At 48.4% G+C, this 23,091-nt stretch overlaps 1 protein-coding gene across 1 annotated transcript; it reads left to right on the top strand.

Moving 5' to 3' along the window:
- Nucleotides 1-283: 283 nt before the first annotated feature.
- Nucleotides 284-16,446, top strand: LOC149367206 (uncharacterized). The gene is made up of 5 exons (XM_089573171.1): nt 284-411; nt 5,121-5,241; nt 12,502-12,745; nt 13,826-14,837; nt 15,279-16,446. The coding sequence occupies exons 1-5, from the start codon at nt 332-334 to the stop codon at nt 16,366-16,368; spliced, it is 2,547 nt and encodes an 848-aa protein (XP_089429297.1). The 5' UTR covers nt 284-331; the 3' UTR covers nt 16,369-16,446.
- The last annotated feature ends 6,645 nt before the right edge of the window (nt 16,447-23,091 follow it).

The raw sequence follows: 23,091 nt of genomic DNA, 5'->3' as shown, positions 1-23,091 counted from the left end.
CTATAGCATTCCTTTAATTGGTTGCATGGTTACTAGCCAAAGTACAATTGGTACCGTTTGAAATTCGCGCGCTGTGACGTCACGACCATTTCGACCAATTGAAAAGCGTGATATTTCTGTCGACAACTCCTGCTTACAACGATGAGGCATTAAAGTCTTCCGCCTTAATAGGTGGTTACTAACGGCGGAGGAGGAGAATGTAGGCTCAGGGGAATGATGTACAACGACCGCAGGCCTCGTGAAGGGCGAGCTGCTGCTTCGTGAGCCCCCGCTTCACTGGCCGGCCCACCTGCCGGACAGGCTGGAGGTGGAGAGTACGTTGGCGCAGTTGATGGAGAAGTGCGACGTCGAGTGCCTGGTCGAGTACATCACGGCCAACGACCGGCCCCTGGACGACACCAGGCTCCTCAGGTGTGGCGACACTGAGCACCCGCTATGCCTTCAGTCACATTACTCCCTCCCTCACACACTCACTCACTCACTCACTCACTCACTCACTCACTCACTCACTCACTCACCCACTCACTCACAAGCCCACACAACCACCCACATCGCTCTTCTTCACAAACTCACTCAGCCACCCATATCACTCGCTCACCCGCATCACCTACTCACACACACACACCCACTCACCCACTCAACCACTAACACCACTCACTCACTCATTCACACACTCACTCACCCAACCGTCCATTTCACTCACTCATTCCTTCACACACTCACTCACCCACCCACATCACTCACTCACATTACTCACTCACTCACCCACCCACCCAACCATCACTCACTCATTCATCCACTCACACGCTCACTCATTCACCTATCCGACCACCCACATCAATGACTCACTCCTTCCCTCACTCATTCACTTATCTAGATCATTCACTTACATTACTCACCCATCGATATCACTTACTCACAAGTTCACTCACCCCCAACCATCAATATCAATCATTCAATCCTTCCCTCGCTCATTCTCCCACCTTGATCACTCACTCACATTACTCACTCACACACTTACCCAACCACCCATATCACACACTCCTTCACACACTCACCCCCCTACATCATCACACACACACACTCATTCCCCCACCCAACCCACATCAATCACTCATTCATTCACTCATCAAGGTGACTCCTCACATTACTCACTCACCCACCAACCCAACCAACCACATCAATCACTCACTCCTTCCCTCATTCATTTACCCACCCACATCATTCACTGCTTCACACACCCACCCATCCACATCACTCACTCATTCCTGCATACACTGTCCCACCCACATCACTCACTGACATTACTCACACACTCACCCAACCACCGATATCACTCACTCATTCCTTCACACACTCATTCACCCATTAACCACCCACATAAATCACTCACTCACTCCTTCCCTCACTCATTCACTCACCTAGATCACTCACTCACACTACTTACTCATCCACCCAACCACCCAAATCAATCACACTCCTTCCCTCACTCATTCACCCACCCAAATCACTTGCTCACATTATTCAATTACTCACTTACTAAACCATCCACATCACTCACTCACCCACGCACCCAACCAACCACATCACTCACTCATTCCCTTACACACTCGCTCACCCACCCAGACCACTCACATTACTCACTCACGTGCTTACTCACTCATTCACCCACCGAACCACACATATCACTCACTCACTCCGCCACACACTCACTCATCCACCCACATCACTCACCCACCCACCTCACTCACTCACACACTCGCTTACCCACCCGACCATCCACATCACGCACTCATTCCTTCACACATTCACTCAGCCATCCACATCATTCACACATTACATTACTCATTCACAGGCTTACTCTTTCATTCACCCTACCACCCACATCACTCACTCAATCCTTCACACACTCACTCACCCACCCATACTACTCACGCACTTACCCAGCCAACCACCCATATTACTCCCTCCTTCGCCCACTCACTCACCCACCTACATCACTCACTCACACAGTCAGTCATTCACCCACCAAACCAGCCACATCAATGACTCACTGCTTTCCGCACTCATTCACCCACCTAGACCACTCACTCACATTACTCACTGACACACTCACTCACTCACCCACCCACACAATCACTCACCTCTTCCCTCACTTATTCACCCACCCACATCACTCATTCACACAATTACGCACCCACCCAACCTCACGCACCCGCCATAACTCATTCACTCCATGACACAGTCACACTCACCCATCTAACCATCCACTTCACTCACTCATTCCTTCATAAACTTATTCACCTACCCACATCATTCACTCACACACACACTCACCCAAGCACCTGTATAACTCAGCCATCCACAACATTCACTCAAACAACGTCAACCCAAACCAACGCCATCACTCACTCACTCACTCACTCACTCACTCACTCACTCACTCACTCCCGTCACTCATTCATCCCCCTAGATCACTCCCACATTACTCACTCAACCACCCACCCAACCACCCACATCAATCGCTTACTCGTTCCCTCACTCGCTCACACTACTGATCACACACTCACTGACCCACCAAACCACCCACATGGCTCACTCACCTTACTCACCCACCCACCAAACCACCCACATCACTCACCTACACCTAAGCACACTCACTGATCCAGCCATGTCACTCACTCACACACTCACCCCCAACCATCTACATCATTCATCAACCCACGTCACTCACTCACTTCTTCACGCACCCACTCATCCACCGACATCACTCAGTCACCCACATCCCTCACTAACACATTCGCTCATTCACCCACCCACCTCACATCAATCACTCACTCCTTCGTATACTTACTCACCCACCTCACCATCCACATCACTCTCTCATTCCTTCACACTCAATCCCCCACCCACATCACTCACACATTCGCTCATTCACCCACCCACCTCACATCAATCGCTCACTGACTCCTGCTCACACTCACTCATCCTTCCACATTACTCACTCACCCACCTCACTCACACACCCAACAATCCATATCACTCATTCCTTCACAAACCCACCCAACCACCCACATCAAGCACTTACTCCTTTGCTCGCTCATTCCCCCACCTAGATCACTAACTGATTCACATCACTCAGCCACATCACTCACTCATCTGCTTACATCACTCACTCATTCGCTCACGTCATTCTCTCATACACTCACTCACCTACATCACTCATTTCCTCGCTGTCGTTCTTTTACTCACCCACACCACTCACTCTCACTCGCTCCATCATGCGTTCACTCTTGCCCACATCGATGAAGTTCCGCGCATTTACTGGCTTGTTTTCATTTGCCAAATGCGCGCTTTTTCGTGCGCTTTCAGTGCTCGTCTCGTTCGCGCTCGTTGTTTGTAAAAAACTTACCAACCAGCCGAGCTTTCCGACTTTTTAATTTTTTTTTTATCTATTTGAAGTTCGCTCATGGCCCATGCTGAGGGCATTAGAGGGGAGTGGGCGGTTAGAAAATGCTACATAAGAACAATGCAGAGCGGGGTTTATCAGTAATAATTAACGCGTGTAGAATAGAATATTGCACTGGATTACGGGATAAACGAAACACAGATTACACAATATTATAAAAATGTGCAATATGCGTTCAAGATGATGAGCAACAAATATATACAAAACAGTACTGCAAAGTTAAAGTCATTTAGAAACAATGAGAACAATAGCTAATATACAACCCAACAATACAATCGAAATCAACAATGTGTAAATTGTATCAAGGACAACTTCAACAAGGCGTATACCACGTGTTTCAGGGAAGGCTTTCAGAAATTAACAAAAATAAACTTTTTGGGTTAAAAATATTCCTTTTGCTGTACACGGTACTACCAGTGTTGGCGGACACCAGCAAAGCGGTGAATCGTTTTAAGTATTTAGCTGGTTAGCTAGTTTTTAATAATGAACATTAAAGCTAATAGAGTTAGGCGCCTAGTTGCAATTAGAGACATATAGCCAGTGATTAGTAATAGCTATATGAGTGTTTATAATTTTGAGAACGCGATTACCCTTGGCGCTGTGGCTCAAGAAAATTTGGCTTTTCCGACTAGTTACGTGCACTGGAGTGGTTGCTTTGCCTGCATGCTTTTCGAAACCGCACGTATTTTCGCACGATGCATCCAAATGATGTCGGGCAACAGCGGCAAGGGTAATCGCGTTTTCGAAAACCTAAAGACTGATATGGCAACTGCTAACGACCGGCTACAAATCTCGAATTGCAACCAGTTGCCTATGTCTAGCTTTCCTTTGCGGTCTTATGGCGGCGCTTGGGTGGATGTTAATGTGTAATTACTCCCTTATTACAAAGATACTCCACCTTGAGGGATTTCTCTAATGATTTGACCGATAAAAGCTCCGTTTTGTAGCGTGAGCTACATTGGCCACAGTCTCTCCGTTTCGCGTGCTGTCTTGCTCGACCATACTGCGCATGCGCGAGGAGCAAGTGACGTCACTGCGTGCCTTGCCGTGCGCGCTCGCCGCTGAGGACTACTGCGCATGCGCGAGGAGGAGGTGGGATACACAGGTACTGCGCCGTGTTCGATAGAGAAAAAACGCCAACGGCAATGAACACAACGCCGATGGCCTATGGCTTCACGAACGAGGAGAACAAGAAGGGAAAGCATAAGAAATAAATAAATGCTTCACAACTGATGCTGCACAGTGTCTCGTCTTTAATTTAGTCATAGTTACACGTACCGGAACTTCAAGGTTTAACAAGGGGGAAACCAAGCTATAACAACAACCCGCCTAACCAAGATGTACCAATACCTCACGCTACGTATATCCTGGCATAGCAGAGATAAGTCACTGCCAATTTTTTTTTTTTTTGTGAGCGTGGTGTCTTTGTCGTTCGAACGCGGTACCCTTTAGATACACGCCAACTTTGTCTTCAGTGTGTAACTTTATGGCCACACGCGGTTCAGGTCAGCTACACCCTCCGACCTTTGCGCCAATCAGAGCGCTGAATTTTGATACATGGAGCCGATATGGTCTAGCAGCTTGTGTGATCCAATATCTCTGGTTAACCGGTGTGACGGGCCTAATCGCGTTCGGTAATATCTTTTTGCAGGAAGTATATTCCCAACGCCAGGGAGGAAGACTCTGCCATTGGAAGTCTTCCTGGAGACGGGTCATCGCTGGCTGTCGGTGACGACGAATTCAGCTTGTATGCCTCTGGCCTGGAGAACGAGGCATGTCTATCCTGTGTTCAGAGGCTTTCACTCAGCGTCAGGCTCCGCTGTCTTGGTCACCTGGCCAGTATTCGGGGATGAAGGCTTTGACCTTCCGAATTATGTACCAGGTGTTTCAGGGAAGACTTTCAAAAATCTTCAAAAATAGGTATTTGGAAAAAAAAATATGGCTTTTGCAGCATTGCATTACCAGTGCTGACGGACAACGCAAAGTCAGTGAATTGTCTTTAGTAGTAAGTTGGTTAACTAATTTCTGATTACTAACTCTTACTATCTATCTACTGATTACTATCTCAGGCAACTGGCCAATTGTAACTACAGATTCAATTAGTGATTCACCATTGTTACTTGCCGTTGATCATTGGAACAAGTTACCAGGTGATATTGTCTTCACCTTAAATCATCACGCCTTTTTGCAAAAACTAATTTTTTTTTGCAAATAAATTCTGATTAGGAAGGCTCCATTCCTGCGTACGCTCAACTACGAATTTTCTGTACTTTCTTTAGATTTTGCCAGTGGTTTTATATTTGTGTTTCTTATACAACTATGTGTGGAGTATTGTTTATTTGTAACAGTACACCCTCCTTATGTAATGCCCGAAAAGGGCCTTTAGGGTATGTGAATAAATAAATAAATTTGTAGCCGGTCGTTAGTAATAGCCACATCAGTGTTTAGAATTTCGAGAACGCGATTATCCTCGCCGCTGTGGCTCGGCAAAATCTGGCTGCATAGTACGAAAACACGTGCGTTTCCGAAAGCATGCAGGCTAAGCCACCCCTCCAGTGACGTAACAAAGGCGAAAAAACCGAGTTTTCTCGAACCACAGCGCCAAGGGCAATCGCGTTCTAGAAATTCTAAAAACTGATATGGCTACTACTAACGACTGGCTACAAATCTCTAATTGAAACCAGACGTCTAAACATATTAGTAAAAGGTTAATTATTAAAAAATAGCGAACCAGCTTGCTACTTAAAACGTTTCACTGGTTTTCTGGTGTCCGCCAGCACTGGTAATACTATGTCGCAAAGGCATGTTTTTACCCCAAAAAGCCTATTTTTGAAAATTTTGAAGGGTTCACTGGAGCACCCGGTACGCTTGTAGTAAGACAGTAGTGAAAGTTCATGCTCGGTGATCAACGAACCTCATATGACCCGTTATTCTGAAACAGCGATGTTCTGCCCCCGTTGTGGATATATATTTTTGCAGGTATGTTATCCCAGCGTAACGTTGGTGAACAGAAATTTTCCTAGAGGAATTGAGGCGTGTAGAAAATATGCTGTGAGAACCTAATCATAATTTTCACTGCACCCCTTCTCCCACAGAGTAAAAATAGGCGGTCTGTGTGGTAAGACCGAAAAGTGATCAAAATACTTAGCGTTTACAGGCCTTCCGAGTGTCTTTTGACTAGCCATGGTTGATACAGCGTGTGGCTTTCTAATGTTCTAGATTGCGTATAAGCCAGGTGATGTACACCCTTTCGATTTTTTAACCTGAATGCGCGAGCGTCGACTGCCCGGCGCTGCGGCGCCGGAAGAAGAAGGAGAGGAGAACGCTTGCGAGGGCAACGGCACGCCCACAATTCGTGCATGCTGGTCTATAGAACAATTTTTCCTCTCCTTCCGGCGGCTCGCTGCTCTCCGTAGAATTTACTTGGAGATCCCTCTCGCTCGGCTTGGGCTTCCTCTATCTATTCCGATTCCCTTATCCTTCGGGGCAAGCGCCAAGGGATACGCCCTGAAACCAGTGTTCGATTCTATTCACGATTATATAATTTCATCTGGTAGATTCCTCTGCTAGAATGTGAATTCACAACTTTTCTTTCTCCGTATTTTTTGTTTTGTACAAATTCTAGCTCTGCGTCCCAAAATTTGAAATTTACTCCATTCCCTGTACATGAGTGCGTTTGTATCCGCTATGCACCCTGGCCAATCCCCCGCCGTGGGTATGTTCCATTCAGCCTGAGGACATCATCATCATCATCATGCTGCTGGAGTAAGGTTCGTCTGTTAGGCTGTTCTGATTAGTGCGAAGCAACCCCTGCCCATCATCGGCTGTTATGCATCGGAGCCCCAACGAACTGCGAGCAATTGATTTTATCCGCTGCATGTAGCGTGGGTGATTCTGAAAATATTGCTTGCTTTATTGGGGTTTAACGTCCCAAAGCGACTCGGGCTATGAGGGACGCCGTAGTGGAGGGCTCCGGAAATGTCGACCTCCTGGCGTTCTTTCACGTGCACTGACGTCGCACAGTGCACGGGCCTGTACAATTTCGCCTTCATCGAAATTCAGCCGCCGCGGCCGGGATCGAACCCGCGTCTTTCGGGACAGCAGCCGAGCGCCGTAACCACTGAGCCACCGCGGCGGGGCGATTCTGAAAAGAGCATACATTTGGGAACAGCCTAGCATGCCCAAGAAAGCAGTTGCATTCGTTGCTTACAAAAAACTGACTGAAGAGGACCCTCGCTATTGACGCTTTAATTTCGCTATTTAAAGCAAATGCTCTCGAGACGCTACCCGCAAATGCAACCGGAGCCTAGAGTCGTGCCTGGAACGCTTCGCGTTTGCATCATCCCAGAGACATATACACGCATCAGACAGAACACGAAACAAACGCTCTCAGAACTCGGCCATAAAAATTGCTTCGCAGGGGTTGTTTCGCGCGAAACACAACAGCCAAGCAGACGACGATAGCTGCAGCGACATGATCGGCGCGTATGCTCGTCCCCTCTCCCCATTTCAGCTCTGCTTCGCCTATTCACCGCTGCACCGGGCAGTCGACGCTCGCGCGTTCAGGTTAAAAAAGTGGGAGGGTGTACATTATGATAAACACCATAAATTCCTCGTGAACGCGTTTATATAAGAAATATGCAATCGCCGAATGTTATCTGGGAACGGCTGGGATAATGAACCATCCCACCCTGGAAGTGTACAGCGCTAAAAGAGCACTACGCCATTAATGAAAGGGCTCAGAGGATTTTTAAATAGACCCCCAGAAACCACACATATCAGGACATTGAGGCACTGACAATAAGGGACACTAGAAAAACCTGTTGCACACTCCGTCTTGCCGCTGAACGCGCACTGCACGAGGAAGCACGGGTTCGAGTGGCGGAACCACGGAGCAGCGGAAGTGACGTATACTTCCCCTACACATGTGGCGCCCCCAGTATGTGGTCGGCATGCCCCTGTAGTTTTCTGCGGCACCGGATTGCGTTGAACCCTTCCACCACGTCCTGTTGGTGTTGTTGTCTAAAGGCTCCTCATCTCGGACCGCAAGATGCAAGGTTTCATTCCCAGGCCGTGTCGTAACAGACATAGAACTCTTAACTGACAACCTTACCTCGGTACCCTTTGCACAAATAGCCTCTAATATGAGACAGAATCTCCCACGTCACAGTTTAGCTGATTCGTAGGCATCGGGGCCTATAACAAACTCTTTAGTGACTATAACTAGCGAGTATGTCTAAATTTAAAACTTAGAGGCGGCCGTGTTCGTAGATTGCTCCATTCTGTAAAATTATCGTGGGAACTGTACCAAATTAAACAATATAGTGAAACAATCTAATAGAACAATCTAGCGGAACAATCGAATTGGTTTGGTTATTGTCATTAGCAAATATTAGTATTGAGAAAGTGCCACTTCGTTTGAACGTTCTTGGAAAAACGAATCTGGTTACTGAGGCATCCTTCTTAGTTAGTCCGTAACGCATATATTATGTGACGCATACATGTTTTAAGATTTAAGGATTTGAATACAGTCGTGGGGGAAGGCAACAACTTGGAATTACACTGCGAAGGCGATTTTTCGCGCATAGAATATGGCTTAGCGACTAGAGGACAATGTATGGGTACCTCCGATCAGACAACAGCTTCCTCTTTTTGTGTGTATGTTTTCAAGCGTGATCCTGCGTTGAAGTCACTCCGCGACCTGGATTTGTGCAATGTGTGCGGGAGCGAACAAGAATAATATCTGACGATGTTGTAATTGTTGCAAAAAGCGACAAGTACAAGATTTGCAGGTACAAAAAAGTTAACCTTTCGTGAAAATATTTAGTGCAGCTGCATCAGAACAGATGATTTGAAATGAACCTGCTGAATTCAGAAATATAATTCAAAGTATTCGTCTGTAAAAGCCCAGGTTTAATTCTTTGAAAATGAATGCTTGAGAATGCAACTAACTGGTGCATGCCAAGTGGAAGCGAGGAGCTGGACGTGTAAAACTCAAGATTAAAATAATTACAGTTAGAAGCTTTCAGTCGCTGTTGTAGCCGCAGCTCTGGTCATAGTTCGCCAGCCAGAAGGCCATATGGGTTAGTTGTGGTTAATCGGAACATTTTAAAAAATAATGGCCACATAACCGTCTTTTGTCCAGGTGGTATTTAGAGTAGCCGAACCCAACAAACACAAAACCTCCTCAAAATCTCCCAAAAATGACCCATCGGGACATCTGGAATCTCCCCAGGAGGTGCTCATTTTTCCCGAACACATCTAAAAAACGTCCCCACAACTAGCAATGTCCAAAAAGTTGTGCGTCCCATGGAAAGCCCCAAAATGTTAATGCTCGATTTCTCGGCTCTGGTTCAATAAAATTACTCCTCATTTTTCGTGCAGCCTGCAGGCATCCAAGCGCACATATGTGCCAAATTTCAGGTGCATACTTACGTTACAGGTGGTGTAATCCACCTTTCCACTCGTCTGAATGCGTCCTGGCTCGGCCGTTCTGCACTTATCCGTTTACATGAAATGTCCTAGCATTTTGCACACAAAGGAAATATGAACTCAAAAAGTTACCCGATTTGGCTCATATAAGAGCAAATAGCAGCGCCATACAGAAGTAATTTCAGTTTACTAGGTGTGCTCTTAGCACGAATTGCATCCTGTCGTCCATGCCGGCGACCGCACCATACACCACCACAATCAAAATGCATTCATGTTTCAGTCAAAGAAAAACAATACAGACCGAATTGAAAGCCCGTGCCGAAAAACTTACGTTCAACGGCGCAAATCTGAATGAATACAAACAGCAGACGCAAACGTATGCACCATTTAATACACAGTGTACATAACACTACGGCGCCATGCATATGATGGCCACTTTTTTCTCCAGCCCTGAGAAATCTGCAATATGAAGCAAGTAAAACAGAATACAGGCTGAAAGTTGATGCACCTTAAACGAGCATTCTAAGGGCTTCAAAAGCAGATATGCACATGCAAAAGCAAACGTATGTAAAGAGCAACTTCGGTGACAAAAGAAAAGACGAGATGGGCGTACGCTGCAGACACGCAGTTTCAGGTCACGGATTTTCTTCAAGTTGAAACCCCCGTTACGCTTAGAGACTCGGAGCAAGCTTCAGCGACGTGTTATCAAAACAGAAAAAAAATATTAGTTCTACTAGGCGAAAATAAAAAAAATGCGAAAAGGGCCTGCAGTATGCTTAAATAAATAAATTAAATTAATAATTAAAATAAACCAACATACCTTGACGACGTTGCCTACGGAAACCCAGGGATGAAATACAAGGCTGCAACAGCTGAAACCATAAATTAAACGCAGGCTTCTGTCCTGCGCCTTCTCACAGCACAGCGAGCGCTCAAACTACGCGTTACACCCTCGTAACGATCCTGGGAGTTTTATTTTCTTGTGACTAAGTGTGGGGATAAGACTGCTTGGAGCCAGGCGGTAAGGTGAACGTGCTCAGGTACGTGCGGTGGCGCGCTGCATCCATGGTGCGGCAGACCGCGCATGCGGCACAGTCCAGCGTGGGAGTCGAGATCAAGGCACGATTAATCCAGTGGGAGAGAGTCAATATAATCACGCGAACACTGCACAAACTATACCGCTGCGTCAGGATGGCTGCGCGGTGGCGAAGTTGGTAGAGCAGGCTAATCCATGGGCACTCGCAGAAAGAGAGTGGTGGGTCTCGGAAGGTCCTTCCCGCCTCAGACCGTAGTAGACGGCCACGCTGCCGCCACCAACGTGCTGCAGTCGTCGGAGGCGCTGAGGAATGCAGGGTGCGTGCGAGGAGTCACCTATTGCCACGAACTCCGCTGCCACGAACGCCGCCTCGAACAGCGGCATCAGTAGGGCCGTGGAGCTGCGCAAAGGACTTGCGATGCGCAGCCGCGGCATCAGTTCCAAAAGGAATGGTGTGGGCACGCCGAGGTGCGCGGGAAAACTTCCGTGAATCCGTAGCTACGAAGTCCACGACAGCCCAGTTGGCGCAGTGACGAGAGCAAGAACTGCCGCGCGCTGGGGCTTGTGCTCGAACGTCTGGGGCAGCGCGAATAAGCGTGCGCAAAATGGCGTCCGTCCAGCGAGGAAGCCGGGCGAGCGACGGGAGGCCATTACCGCACTTCTGCTAGACAGCGGCGCAGCGTGGAGTGCCGATAGTCGGAGACGCCTGAAGGGACCACCACACAATTTTGAAGTTGGGCGTAAGCTGGGAAAACGCTAGACCGCCGCCGCTGCCGGCGGCGCGATGAAAATGCAGACCGCCGCCGCCTGCCTGCAATGGAGCCGACGGCCCACGTGCGAGAAACGCATGCACCGAGAGAGATGCGGGGTTAACCGCTTCCTTCGGCTGTTCGAATGAAACTGCCGTTTCATCTCTCAAAACGACGAGTGCAAGAACAAAACCTTCTTTCCCCGCAGCTTGTGGCGCGAAGGAGAGAGAAAAGAGAGCGCGAGCAGTCGATTTTTATTTCTTGTTGAAAATCATTGGTCCCAAAACGTTATGCCCAGTTACATTTCTGGGACGAAAATGCATTAACTCGCTTTTGTTGCTGCTTAACACTCCAGAAAAAACGTTTCTAGACCTTTAGTGGGAGCACTGCCTTTTTGCTTGTGTTTCTATGTCGTGCCTCTATGGTCTGGAAACGTTTGATAAACGTTGTACTGGGACTGGGACATTCCATCCTTTTTTGGAGTTTCTGAGGAGGTTTTGTGTTTGTTGGGAAGGACTGCAACGTCCATATGAAGATAATGTTTGTACGGCACTATTGCCTTATCCCCAAGTAAATCCGGTCGATTAAACGGGGTGTACTCAATGTAAATCTTACCAAAATAGTTTTGACTCTTTAGAGAACCGCTAAATAATCACGTAAGTACCGTATAGAATGTTCACCAGTGTTCAGTGTTCTATAAGAGCGCTCATAATTCAGTTCTTGTTGCTGCACCTTCGCGGCAGCTGCTTGTTGGAGCAAAAGTTTCAGTGTCTGCTTACTGCACTCATTGTCTCATCACTTTACACCGCGCGCAGGTCTTGCAGGTAGCGAGCGCCGTCATAGAGGAGGCTGCGGCACCCTTGACTACTCAGCCGTCTTCATCACAACGCACCGACGCTGCTCAAGAGTCAGGATCTGATCAGCCACCAGTTGACGTCGAATCATCCGCGTCTCCACCGAGAATGCCTCTCACTCAGGGCGAGAAGCAACGTCGGGACAGCGAGGACGACACCAAGCCACCCAAGCTCGCTGACCCAGAGAAGAATGCGGCGCCATCAAGTGAACAAAGCGGCCATGAGCAACGAACGGCCTCAAAGACTCGTAGCTCGAGTGTCACTCACAGCCAAGACGATACATTGTCCATGCCATCAACTTTCGGCGCGACGTGGGAGGGCAGTCTGCCGGCAGACGCTAGCGCGGCTGTTGCCCGTGGTGAATCTAATTCGGCACTGACTGGTTCTGCTAGTCTCGAGGCTTGTTCGTTGAGGGAAGATGTTAACTCAGTTAATGCTGGTACTGGTATCGTTTTCGCCCCATTGGAAGCCGACAGGATGCCCCACGACTTTAATAAACCCACTGTAGCTGCTGAATGTGAAAAGACCACAGGCTGCGAATCCAGCCGCGGCGCGCATAAAGACCTTGTAGTAAAGGAACTCGAAGAACGCTATTTTAGCGCTGAAGACTTGACGAGGAAGGACACAGAGACTGTGAAACTTAGCCATGCACCAGCCTCACATGGGATACAGACCGAAGATCATCGTACTCGAGAGGACTCTCGTTCAGACCGTCTTAACGTCGTGAAGGCAAACGTACCGACAGAAAAGAAGAGAGAGAACGTGGCTGTGGTCGCTCCGAGAACTGTGGGTCAGAAAGATGCCGAGACACCCCGTACCGCCGACGCCGAGCCCGTGCTGGCGATGGAATCGGAACCAGTGAATTTCGGTGCCATCTTCGACGAAGACTGGGAGGTTGCGTTTCCGGAAGCTGCAGGGACTGATGTTGTAATTGGCACCTGCGTCAGTGCCGAGCTTGATTCGCCTGTTCACTCTATCTTTGATGGATCATCAAGTGAGCATGAGTCGATGAAAAGCTGCAGGGATGCAGAGGGCGCGGAGAAACAAAAATGCAAAACAGAAGACTCAGCGAGGTGTCCTCCCTCCAAGCGAGCGAGGTTGCCGCCTCAACACTGTGCCCGTCAACCGACACCATCCGGCCGCATTAATGGGACAGCGTGCAGTGACGTAGAACTTGGCCACAGCTCAAAGCATTACACCGGTAGTGTGCACAGGGGCGCACTCGAAACCTGCCAGAATTCTCCCAGAAGGCAAGCTTTGGATACAGCACAAATTTTGACTTCAGTGTCGCCTCCGTCCTTCGACCTGCAGAGTGCGCAAGACGATGTCACGACTGAGGTTGAACTTTATTGCAAGCCGAACCAAGACCCGCTTTCGCAAGGCTGGAGTGCAAAAATTTTCGAGGCTCCGTTGAGTGACAACAGCGGCCCAGAGATGAGCCCGCCGAAACGGAATCAAACCGGGCACAACAGAATAAGTCTTGGTACGCCCGAGAATGATGCACTGATAATAGATGAGAGCCGCATCACGTTACGGATGAGCTCAGACGAGGAAACATTCGATGAGCCCGAGGTCGAAAGCAGGGGACACGAGTTCACGACAGGCGAGCAACAGATGCCAGGGTGGTATTCACCAACACCTGAAGCAGCCGCTAAAGAAAACGCTTTCCGTCTCTTCACCGGTGTCCCGGACGACTTTTCGAAAGAGGCTTCTCCAGGTAGGAGGGTAAACCTAGAAAAGCTGAAGGAACGAAGTTGTGCCGCAAACTCGCTGGCACGAGAGAAAATAAGTGACTGGTACCGGCCCCTCAATGGTGGCAGCGGCAACCTCGAGTGTCCAGCGCAATCTGGGTCCAGCCTTTGCCAGGGTAACAGCGCCGGCAATGGCGAGAAGGTACGGAGGAACAGTTGCGTGCTAAATTCTTCCAAACTGTTTCGAAATAAGCGCAAGCTAGGACCTATTTCCGATCAGACGAACCGAATCACCCGTTACTTTCCCGCCAAGAAATGTGCCTACAAAGTGTCGCCAGTGCGCTCTGGCTACAACGTTTCACGTGGTGCTTGTAATCTGCCCGATCTGAACAGTTTTCGTTACAGTCGCATGGAGGCCTGTTCCAGGCGCACCGCCAACATGGGCGGCGCTTCATATGATGCTTCCCCGAAGGTGGAAGGAGAGAATGATTGCTACAGCAGCAATGCTCAAGGCGATCCATTTACGTCATCAACGAACAATATACATCATTCAGAAGCCGGCATTTTTGAACGTGCTGACTGGCCGCAGTCCGCAGACCCCGGGAGGTATGGTCTGCCACGTGGAAGCGTGGCGGCATCCTTCAAAGGTAAAGACACGTTCCCCGGAAACGCGCAAGGCAGATCGATCTCCTTTGGTGTCAGTAACCACGGGGCCAGGACAACGAGTAATCTCCAACAGGCATCTCATCATTTTCAAGTCGGCCAAAGGGCACTGGCCGACACATCTCGTAGCACAGTTATTACAAACGTGAGCGGCAAAAGCGTACGTCTCGACGACAGACAAGCAAGAAGCATACAGGCGGAAGGAGCAAGCAGTAAGCGGCTTTGCAGTGGTGGGATGGATAAAAGGCTGCCCCTTGGAGCAAGTTCTAGGTTTAGATTAGATCTTCCACAAGCTCAGTCTGTCAGATACCAAACGATGAACGATGGAAGCTCCACAGCAGCCAAGTGTCTTCGAGAAAATGGCTCCAGAATCACTTTTGACAGGGATTTGGAGTGTAATGCTTGGAATGGACGTTCTGCCGACGAACAAGAAGAGTTCTCATTCAATGCTGTGCAGGATGATTTTGGGCAGAGCATTGAACGAGGAGTTCGTCAGCAGGAATTTTTTCACGGGAATGGTAACAAGGTACAGGATGTAGCACTTAAGAGATCCTGCGGCGCCGACAGCATCAATGGCCAAACAACCAGGTTTGAAACACCAGATGACCGATACGAAGTCCAAGGGCATGAAAACGGGTGCGTGGAAAGCAATATCTGCGGCTTTTACGAGAACCAAAGCTCTTTGCCAGGCACAGGTGGACATGAGGTGACCTCGTTTCACGGACAAGACGGTCTCATTGAAGACTCTCTTAACGGGGATTTGTATAGTCCACAGCAAGCGGAGGCAATAGCGATGTTCGAGGATTCCATCACGGACACTTATCCCTGCGAACAGTGGCCTCTAGATGAAACGGCTGGAGCTGAGTCCGGCACTTACGGGGAGCCGGAGCTCGAGGGTGAAGGAGCAGTACCACGCAATGAAGTCCGCTGGGACGAAGGGGCGGCCGTACAAGCGAGCGAAGAAGAGCAGGAGTCCGTCCGACGGCTCATACAGGAGACGCTCCACCGACCCGCTCGCGTAGTCAGGCCGACGCGCTCAGGAATCAGCGCTGGGAACACTGCTAGGCAGCCGGCCATTGCCGCAGGAAGCACCCCCAGGAGAGACTCAGGAGCCAACTCCAAGTGGAACACGGCTCAGGGCAGCGCTTTACACACAGCTCTTCGGAGGCAACAGCCAGGAGGCATTGCCACTGCGCCTCAAGCCAGTGTCGAACAAGGAAAAGACAGAAGTGCCGAACCCGGCTGCGCGGGTGCAAGGGGCACTTCGCTTCGATGGATAGAGCCGCTGAACGTGAAGAACCTCGCGGGAAAGTTGGTTGCCCCGCCACCTCAGCGCAAGCAACTGGATGAGAGCTCTATTCGTCAGCTTCTGAAGCCCACGAAGAGCAACATCGCGGCGGCAAGCGACTTCCTCTCCATTCGGAAAGTGAAGCGGCAAAGCTCGGAAGCTGTCGCGAAATCCCCTAAGCTCTGAAGTTCTTATATCTCGTTTGGTTACCCTCATTATTCTTGTAAATTCTCTCTATTAGATGAGGTTATATACTGTTCCTGGCGAAAGCATCGCTCCAGGCAATATGGTACTCTTTGCCGCTGTTTGTGCCATTCCTTGTTCATTTAGGCGACGCCTTTTCTTCAGTTTTCCCCAGTTGAGCATTTCTTTAAGAAACAAAAAAAGGAGCGCATTCCTGGTGCTATATCTTTTGCCAACACTGATAAGTTTGCTGCGGTGGGAACCTGCATTTGTATTTCTTGAAATGTTACGAATAAATTGCCTAAAGCTCCGCTTTTGGTAGCCTTGTTTCTTGCATTTGAATCACTGATTCGTCTTCTGCCATGCTTACTATTATCCTGTGGCGTCATCAGAAGTGCATCACTTAAAGAGGAATTCAACAGCGGCTGAGATACCCCGGTACGTGCGCATGATACCGTGAGTTTACTGTGCTCAGCGCTTGATATGATAATGACTTATTCATGTCGCAACTAAAGTCATCCCAGCTGCAATGATTAGCGGTTCTTGATGGAAGATAAGAAGCTGCGCAGCAGCTTCCTCTCACAGTGAGGACAGCTCAACGACGTCGTTGAGGCCAGGGGATGGTTGGATGAAAAAGGGGGAGCAAAAAAAAAATTAAGGGGAACGAACAATGGTGTTGGCGACGCCGTGTAACCTGAACGACGATGCATGTGCCAGTCTGTTTAGCGTCACGAGCAGCCCAAGAAGCTCTTGGTGTAACGTAGCAGATGCATGTGAAGCGTACGCAGCTATGTTTTTGTAATAAGAAGGCAATTACTCATTCGCGTCTACCCAAGAGCATTCATACGGCTATAGAGGAAAGCTATATGGCTTCCACAGGAACTTCGTAGTTTCTTCGTAGATAAAAATGCGGTGGAACCACCGTTTCAGCACATTTTTTATATAAGAAGTTTCTGTTCGTGCTTTATAGCTTTTCTTTGTAGCCCATTGGCTACACCGGGGTGGATGCCAATGAGTAATTACTCCCTTATTATAAATCTAGTCCACCTTGGGGGAATCGTCTCAACATTTTATCAGCGAACCTTTCAGCACCGAACATGGAGGCAAGGGTAAAAGCTAAACAACAAAGGCACACACGATAACACAGAAGTTTAACGCTAGATCCCCTTGTTCCTAGTAAAACTGCGTAGCGCGCGTCTTTTTCATAGATCGTGATCATCATTACATCCCGACTAGAACCACTGTAGGGCAAAGGCCTCTCCCATATCTCTGCCATTAAACCTGTTCTGTGCCAGTCGCGGCAGCCTATTCCCCGCAAGCTTCTTAACCTCATCCGCCCACCTTATTTTTAGGCCACCCCATATTACGCTTGCCTTCTCTTGGAATCCTAGGTCCTCAATGGGCGGGCATGTCCGGAGACTGTCACGCACCGGTCGATCTGCAGGGCAGGCTTGGGGAGCAAGGGAGAATTGCCGTAACACGCGGCTAGAGCATGAGGAAGCTCGACTGTCTATAAGAAAAAAAAAGAACAGACCAAAAGAAGCAAGCAGCGCTGTCAAGACGCGTTCAGGCCACCTGAAAAGGTACGAAGAATTTTAACAGAGTAGGGAGTCGAGGGCAGGGTAAATAGCGCCGGTGTAACGCTGCATGGGAATCGGGACATGGCCTCAGACATTATTTTCCGACATGGTTTTCCGGCATTGTCTGGTTGACAGAGTGCTTCATGCCGGCCTTAAAGGGGCTCTTAAAGGGTCTCTAATAAAGTCGCGGGATGCCTGGGATGTTAAAGGACGTCGATTCACGAATATCTTCGAGTACTGACAGACAGAGAGAAAACTTTACGAAGAGGGCTTAGTCGGGCTGCTTGGTGCATGTTTTTTATCGCACAGGTCACGCACAGAAACCTGCTGCTCATTTTGACGTGTTCTGGACGGGACTTAACGACTTACAACGGACCAATGAGTTATCTACGAACAACAGAATAAGGTTTTTAGATCTGGAACTTGTGCTATCTGATGAACATGTATGCTGGGTTAATTCACCGCGCTCACGGTAGAGCTTTCTGCCATTTCAGTTGACTCACTCACAAATAGCAAAGCGCGGAATCGCCAAAACGCGCATCAAAGCCGCATTGCACAGGTCTTGCGTGCATCAAAGCCAGAGAAGCTTTGACGAATGGGTAGAAAGGATATCTTTTGCTGTCGAACGTAGCAGAGTCATTGATTGCGGAAACGAAAATTCAGAATAATGTGCGCACACCAACGCTTACCCATCGGCAAAGAAAAAGACCACGTGTATTCCGTATGTACACAAAGTGTTGCACAATCTGAAGATTGTGGGCAAAGCTGGCGTTAGATTGCTTTTCTCCACCCGGTAACAAATTAGGAGGGATGTGCAGGCGAGTCAACCAAGAAACAAGGAAGAACACCTGTGCAAAAAATTCAGGGGGGCACTTTGTTGACCTAAAGTGCAGTGATGCGAAAGCCTTTAGCGCAGTGTTGCTGCTTGTGTCACTGATGTGTGGTTAAGATGCTAATTAAGTACACAATTGTTTGTAAATCTTAAATGCTGGAGACACTGGAGGGCGTTTGGGAGGCATCCGTCTGATTCGACGCCTTTCTGAAAACACTCTCCAGCGTCCTAGACAAGGAGAACTACATACGCTTTGGCAGGAAGTAGCGTAGCCATTAGCACGCTCGGCTGCGGAACGGAAGGATGGTGGTTCGAATCCCATCGTGCACAAATATTTTTTTTCTGGTCTGACTAGAAAAGCGTGACACCTCCGCTGACAACCTTCTGCTGATAACCTATCGACAACAATGAGGCATTAAAGGCTTTCGCCGTAAAAAAAGCACTGGAAAAAGTTTGTTTACTGCTCCTGTGGTGTTGTTTCAAGATACCTTTGTCATATGGCCAGTTCTATATCGGCGAGACTGGCCTCTGTATCAGTGACCGTCTACGTGAGCCTGCGAAAGATGTAGAAAACCAAGCACGCAAAAATGACATGGTCGTATATTTACAGACTGCGAAGACTGTGAAGCATTTCTTAATAAGGCCTAAAGCCATCATCATCGCCAAATATAAAGACCAGGCCTTACAGCTCATCAGCGAGGCACACAGCATACCCAACTACGATGACACGTGCGTCCGCCAGCCGTGGCTCTGATTCCACAAGAGCTTGCCTATCTTAGCGACACCATTTGATAGCACACGATTGCGAACTTTCCCCATTATGTTTGATGCTTTGTGTTTTCATCGCCGTGTTTCCTTTATATTGCTGCCTTCCCTGTCGCAATAAATAATTTGGTTGCTAGTCAGCGCCTGTGTCTGTGTTATTCTCTTGCGTCATGTCTGTCAGCGCTGTTCAATCTGATTCATATAATGAATCGAGAAAGCTTTAAGTCTTCAATCAATTTCTAGGAGGTTTTAACCTCCAAGTCTAAGAGTCGGCCAGGATTTCATGAGACCTGGCGGCTGGGTGGGTTTGATTGAAAACTTCTTTCTACGTATCTGGGTCCGAGCTCAGCATCAGAGCCTCTCATGTTTCTTAATTTTTAAGGGTCCCTGAGTTGTTTTCCAACTGTGTACATGACCCTATCTTGCGGGTCATGTTTGCCTTTCCCTTGCAAAGTTTGCATTTTCCGTCGTATCGCCCCGAGTACCATTTGCTTAATAAGTGCGGATTCGGGTATGTGCCCGCCTGTAACCGCATCCAAATTGCTTCCTCCTTTTTGCTAAACTTGTTATCAGCTTCCGGATATAGATTCTAGTTTAGTCCGCAGTGTTGAACTTTATCCTTGCATCCTATCAACCTGTCTTTGTCCGAGTTGTGTGTATGTGAGTGGGATGGGAGCCAGCTCGGAAAGTGTGACCTCGAACCAGTTCGTTTGTCCCTTCATTTCTTGCCAAAGCCTGGTGCGCGGGGGTCTATATAAGGACAATTTGGCTCTCGACTTGGTTGTTGAGGATTTTGGCTGCCCCCGCAGAGACGCGACCGCAGTTATAGTTGATTAGCGTGCTCTTTGGAGTCGCTTAGCATGACTTTGGCATGATTCGAGGTGGTTGCTAGTGCTACGGCCACCTCTGCCCGTCATTATGGAACTATTCCTGACCATGCAGCACGCGTGTGTTTTCTTGTTCTCGTCGAATGCCACCGATACCTTGTCCCTTCCTCCTCCGTATTCTGCCGCGTCAACATAAGGTACAGCCTTTGTCAAAACTTTACGGCCCAGGGGGTCTGCTTCTGGGCCACATTGCTTTGCTCGCAATGCGTCCTCGGCGTCCCAAATCTCCTAAAGGTAAGAATATTTTTGGTCCTGCTCCCTCCGATGCGTAGGACTTCCATTAGTGCTACAGGAACGCCACAATAGTGCTTAGAAGCAAACCCTCTGGGCTCTAAACTTTTGACAAAGGCTGTACGTCTTTTCTTCCTTCGAGTCTTGACCGAAGTGCTTTAACCCTTCCCTTCCTACTCTCCTTGTGATGCACGGGGTGCATGTTCTTTGGGACCAGGGGAATCTTGGTTTTATTCCCAACGTGCACAGGAATGTCCTTCGTTGGATCTGATTTCCCCTAGCAAACACCGTTGGTTCAGGACACCCTTGTGGTGTTAGGGTGCATGGATATCCTAAAGGTGTTCGTGGACATCACAAGGGTGTTTATGACCGCCCTAAAGGGTGCTCGCGCTCTTAGTAACTCTTGAACAACGTTTTCACAGCTTAAAGGTGCGAGAAATGTAGTCTAGTCCGGTTTCCGCAGCATCCGGAAAAGATATCTTTTATAGGGCCGAGGAAGAGAGCTCCTCTCACCTTCAAGACACTGTATATACAAAATGACACGAATGATGAGACCCAGAAGCAAATAATCTGTGTCATAAACTTTTGAGAAAGGATGTACATACGACATTCAGTCTCGAGCCAATGCACATTGCATGGTGCAGGCCATTTTGCTCGACCGCAAGAAGTCTCAGCTCTCCACGATCCCGGATGCTGCTGGCACATGTTACGGACATGAAAGTCGAAAACGAGTTGTAAGCAAAATTGCGCTTCCTGAAATCACTTTTTCTCCCAGTGGATCAACGCCATACAGGTGTTCATGTACGGCATTTGAGGCCATAAAACTCTTCATAGTAAGTAGTTTCTCACTTATTTTTTTCTTTTTCGGTTTTAACGACTTCGGCTAGTTCTGCCTGAGCACTGAACAAATCTCGGCTCATCCACCTTTTTCGTATATCAGTAGAACCGCCAAGTAGTTTTCAATTTAATATTAAACAGCTAATAAGAGCCGTTTCAGAGTGGTGGGCTACAGGAAATAGATGATGATACCACACCAGCAAACAGAGTGATCAGAATCGCAGTTTACAGGTCGCTGCTTTGGCTCAGTGGTTATGGCGCTCGGCTGCTAACCCGAAAGATGGTGGTCCGATTCCGCCCGAGGATGTCGAATTTCGACGCAGGCGAAATTCTAGAGGTCCGTGTGCTGTACGATGTCAGTGCACATTAAAGAACCCTAGATGGCGTCCCTTATAGCGTCACTATGGCGTCCCTCATGGACTGAGTCTCTTTGGGACGTTAAACCCCTATAAACCATGAACCAAACCGGAATCACAATTTACATATTCCTTAAAATTAGGCGCTAAGAAGTAGGTGAAATCCGCCTGTGAACTTAAGTTATGTGGCCATTGGCATACGAAGACTGCAAGTAATTCTCATCTTCAGGCGCGTAATTACAAAAATCAATTATGAACTTTAAAGTGGACGCAGTTAGTACGCTAGTCTATACTGAAAACAGTGCCATACCTGCACAATTTCATATGGTAAATTTCTCGTAGTACGCGTAGGTTCCGTGATATTCCCTTCCAAAATTTAAGCTGGATCCGCGCAATCGAGCATGCAAAGCGGTGAGGATCGACGCGAAATTCCTACGGGCGTGACGCGGCGTTACTTCTGCCGACGTCGTGAAGAGACTGGTGAGGCTGGTGTTAACTGTTTCCCTTGCAGTTTCGGCTGCCCAAATGGTACAAACGCCCGATGCAACAGCTGTCTCACTCTAGGGATGAGTTCCGAGTAGTCTTCCGCCGCCTTTCATGCGGAATTGCGCGGTTCTGGTAGAACCGATAATCTATATCAATAATCATCATCATCACCATCCTGAGTACGCCCACTGCAGGGTAAAGGCCTCTCCCATGTCTCCTCAGCTAACCCTATTATTTGCCAACTGCGGCCACCCTATCCCCGCGAACTTGTAAATCTCATCCGCCCGCCTAACTTTCTTCCGTCCCCTGCTACGCTTGCCTTCTCTTGGAATACACTGCGTTACCCTTAAGAACAAGCCGTTATTTTGCTTTCGCGTTAGATGCCCTGTCGAATCCAATTTCTTCCTCTTGATTTCGACTCGAATATCATTAACCCGCGTTTGTTCCCTGAACCACTCTGCCCGCTTCCGGTCTGTTAACGTTACACCTATCATTTTTTCTTTCCATAGATCGCTGCGCTGTCCTTAGCTTAAGCTGAACCCTCTTTGTTAGCCTCCCCGTTTCTGCCCCATAGGTGAGCACCGGTAAGATAAAGCTGTTGTGTGCTTTCCTCTTGAAAGATGTTGGTTAACTGCCAGACATCTGAGAGAACCTGCCGTATGTGCTCCACCCCACTCTTATTTTTCTAATTATTTCCGTCTCATGTTTCGGATCAGCGGCCACTACCTGCACGAAGTAGACTTACTCCACGC

This window comes from Amblyomma mixtum, chromosome 1 (assembly GCF_055824585.1).
Source record: "Amblyomma mixtum isolate Tamu chromosome 1, ASM5582458v1, whole genome shotgun sequence".
Lineage (NCBI taxonomy): Eukaryota > Metazoa > Arthropoda > Arachnida > Ixodida > Ixodidae > Amblyomma > Amblyomma mixtum.
This window is presented reverse-complemented; position numbering and strand designations above follow the sequence as displayed.

Bases quoted from the DNA above. Each gene is read 5' to 3' on its own strand.
- LOC149367206 (XM_089573171.1), top strand. From the start codon at position 332: ATGGAGAAGTGCGACGTCGAGTGCCTGGTCGAGTACATCACGGCCAAC. The intron at 412-5,120 runs GTGTGGCGACAC...ATCTTTTTGCAG, and splicing joins GACGACACCAGGCTCCTCAG to GAAGTATATTCCCAACGCCA. The intron at 5,242-12,501 runs GCATGTCTATCC...CACCGCGCGCAG, and splicing joins CCTCTGGCCTGGAGAACGAG to GTCTTGCAGGTAGCGAGCGC.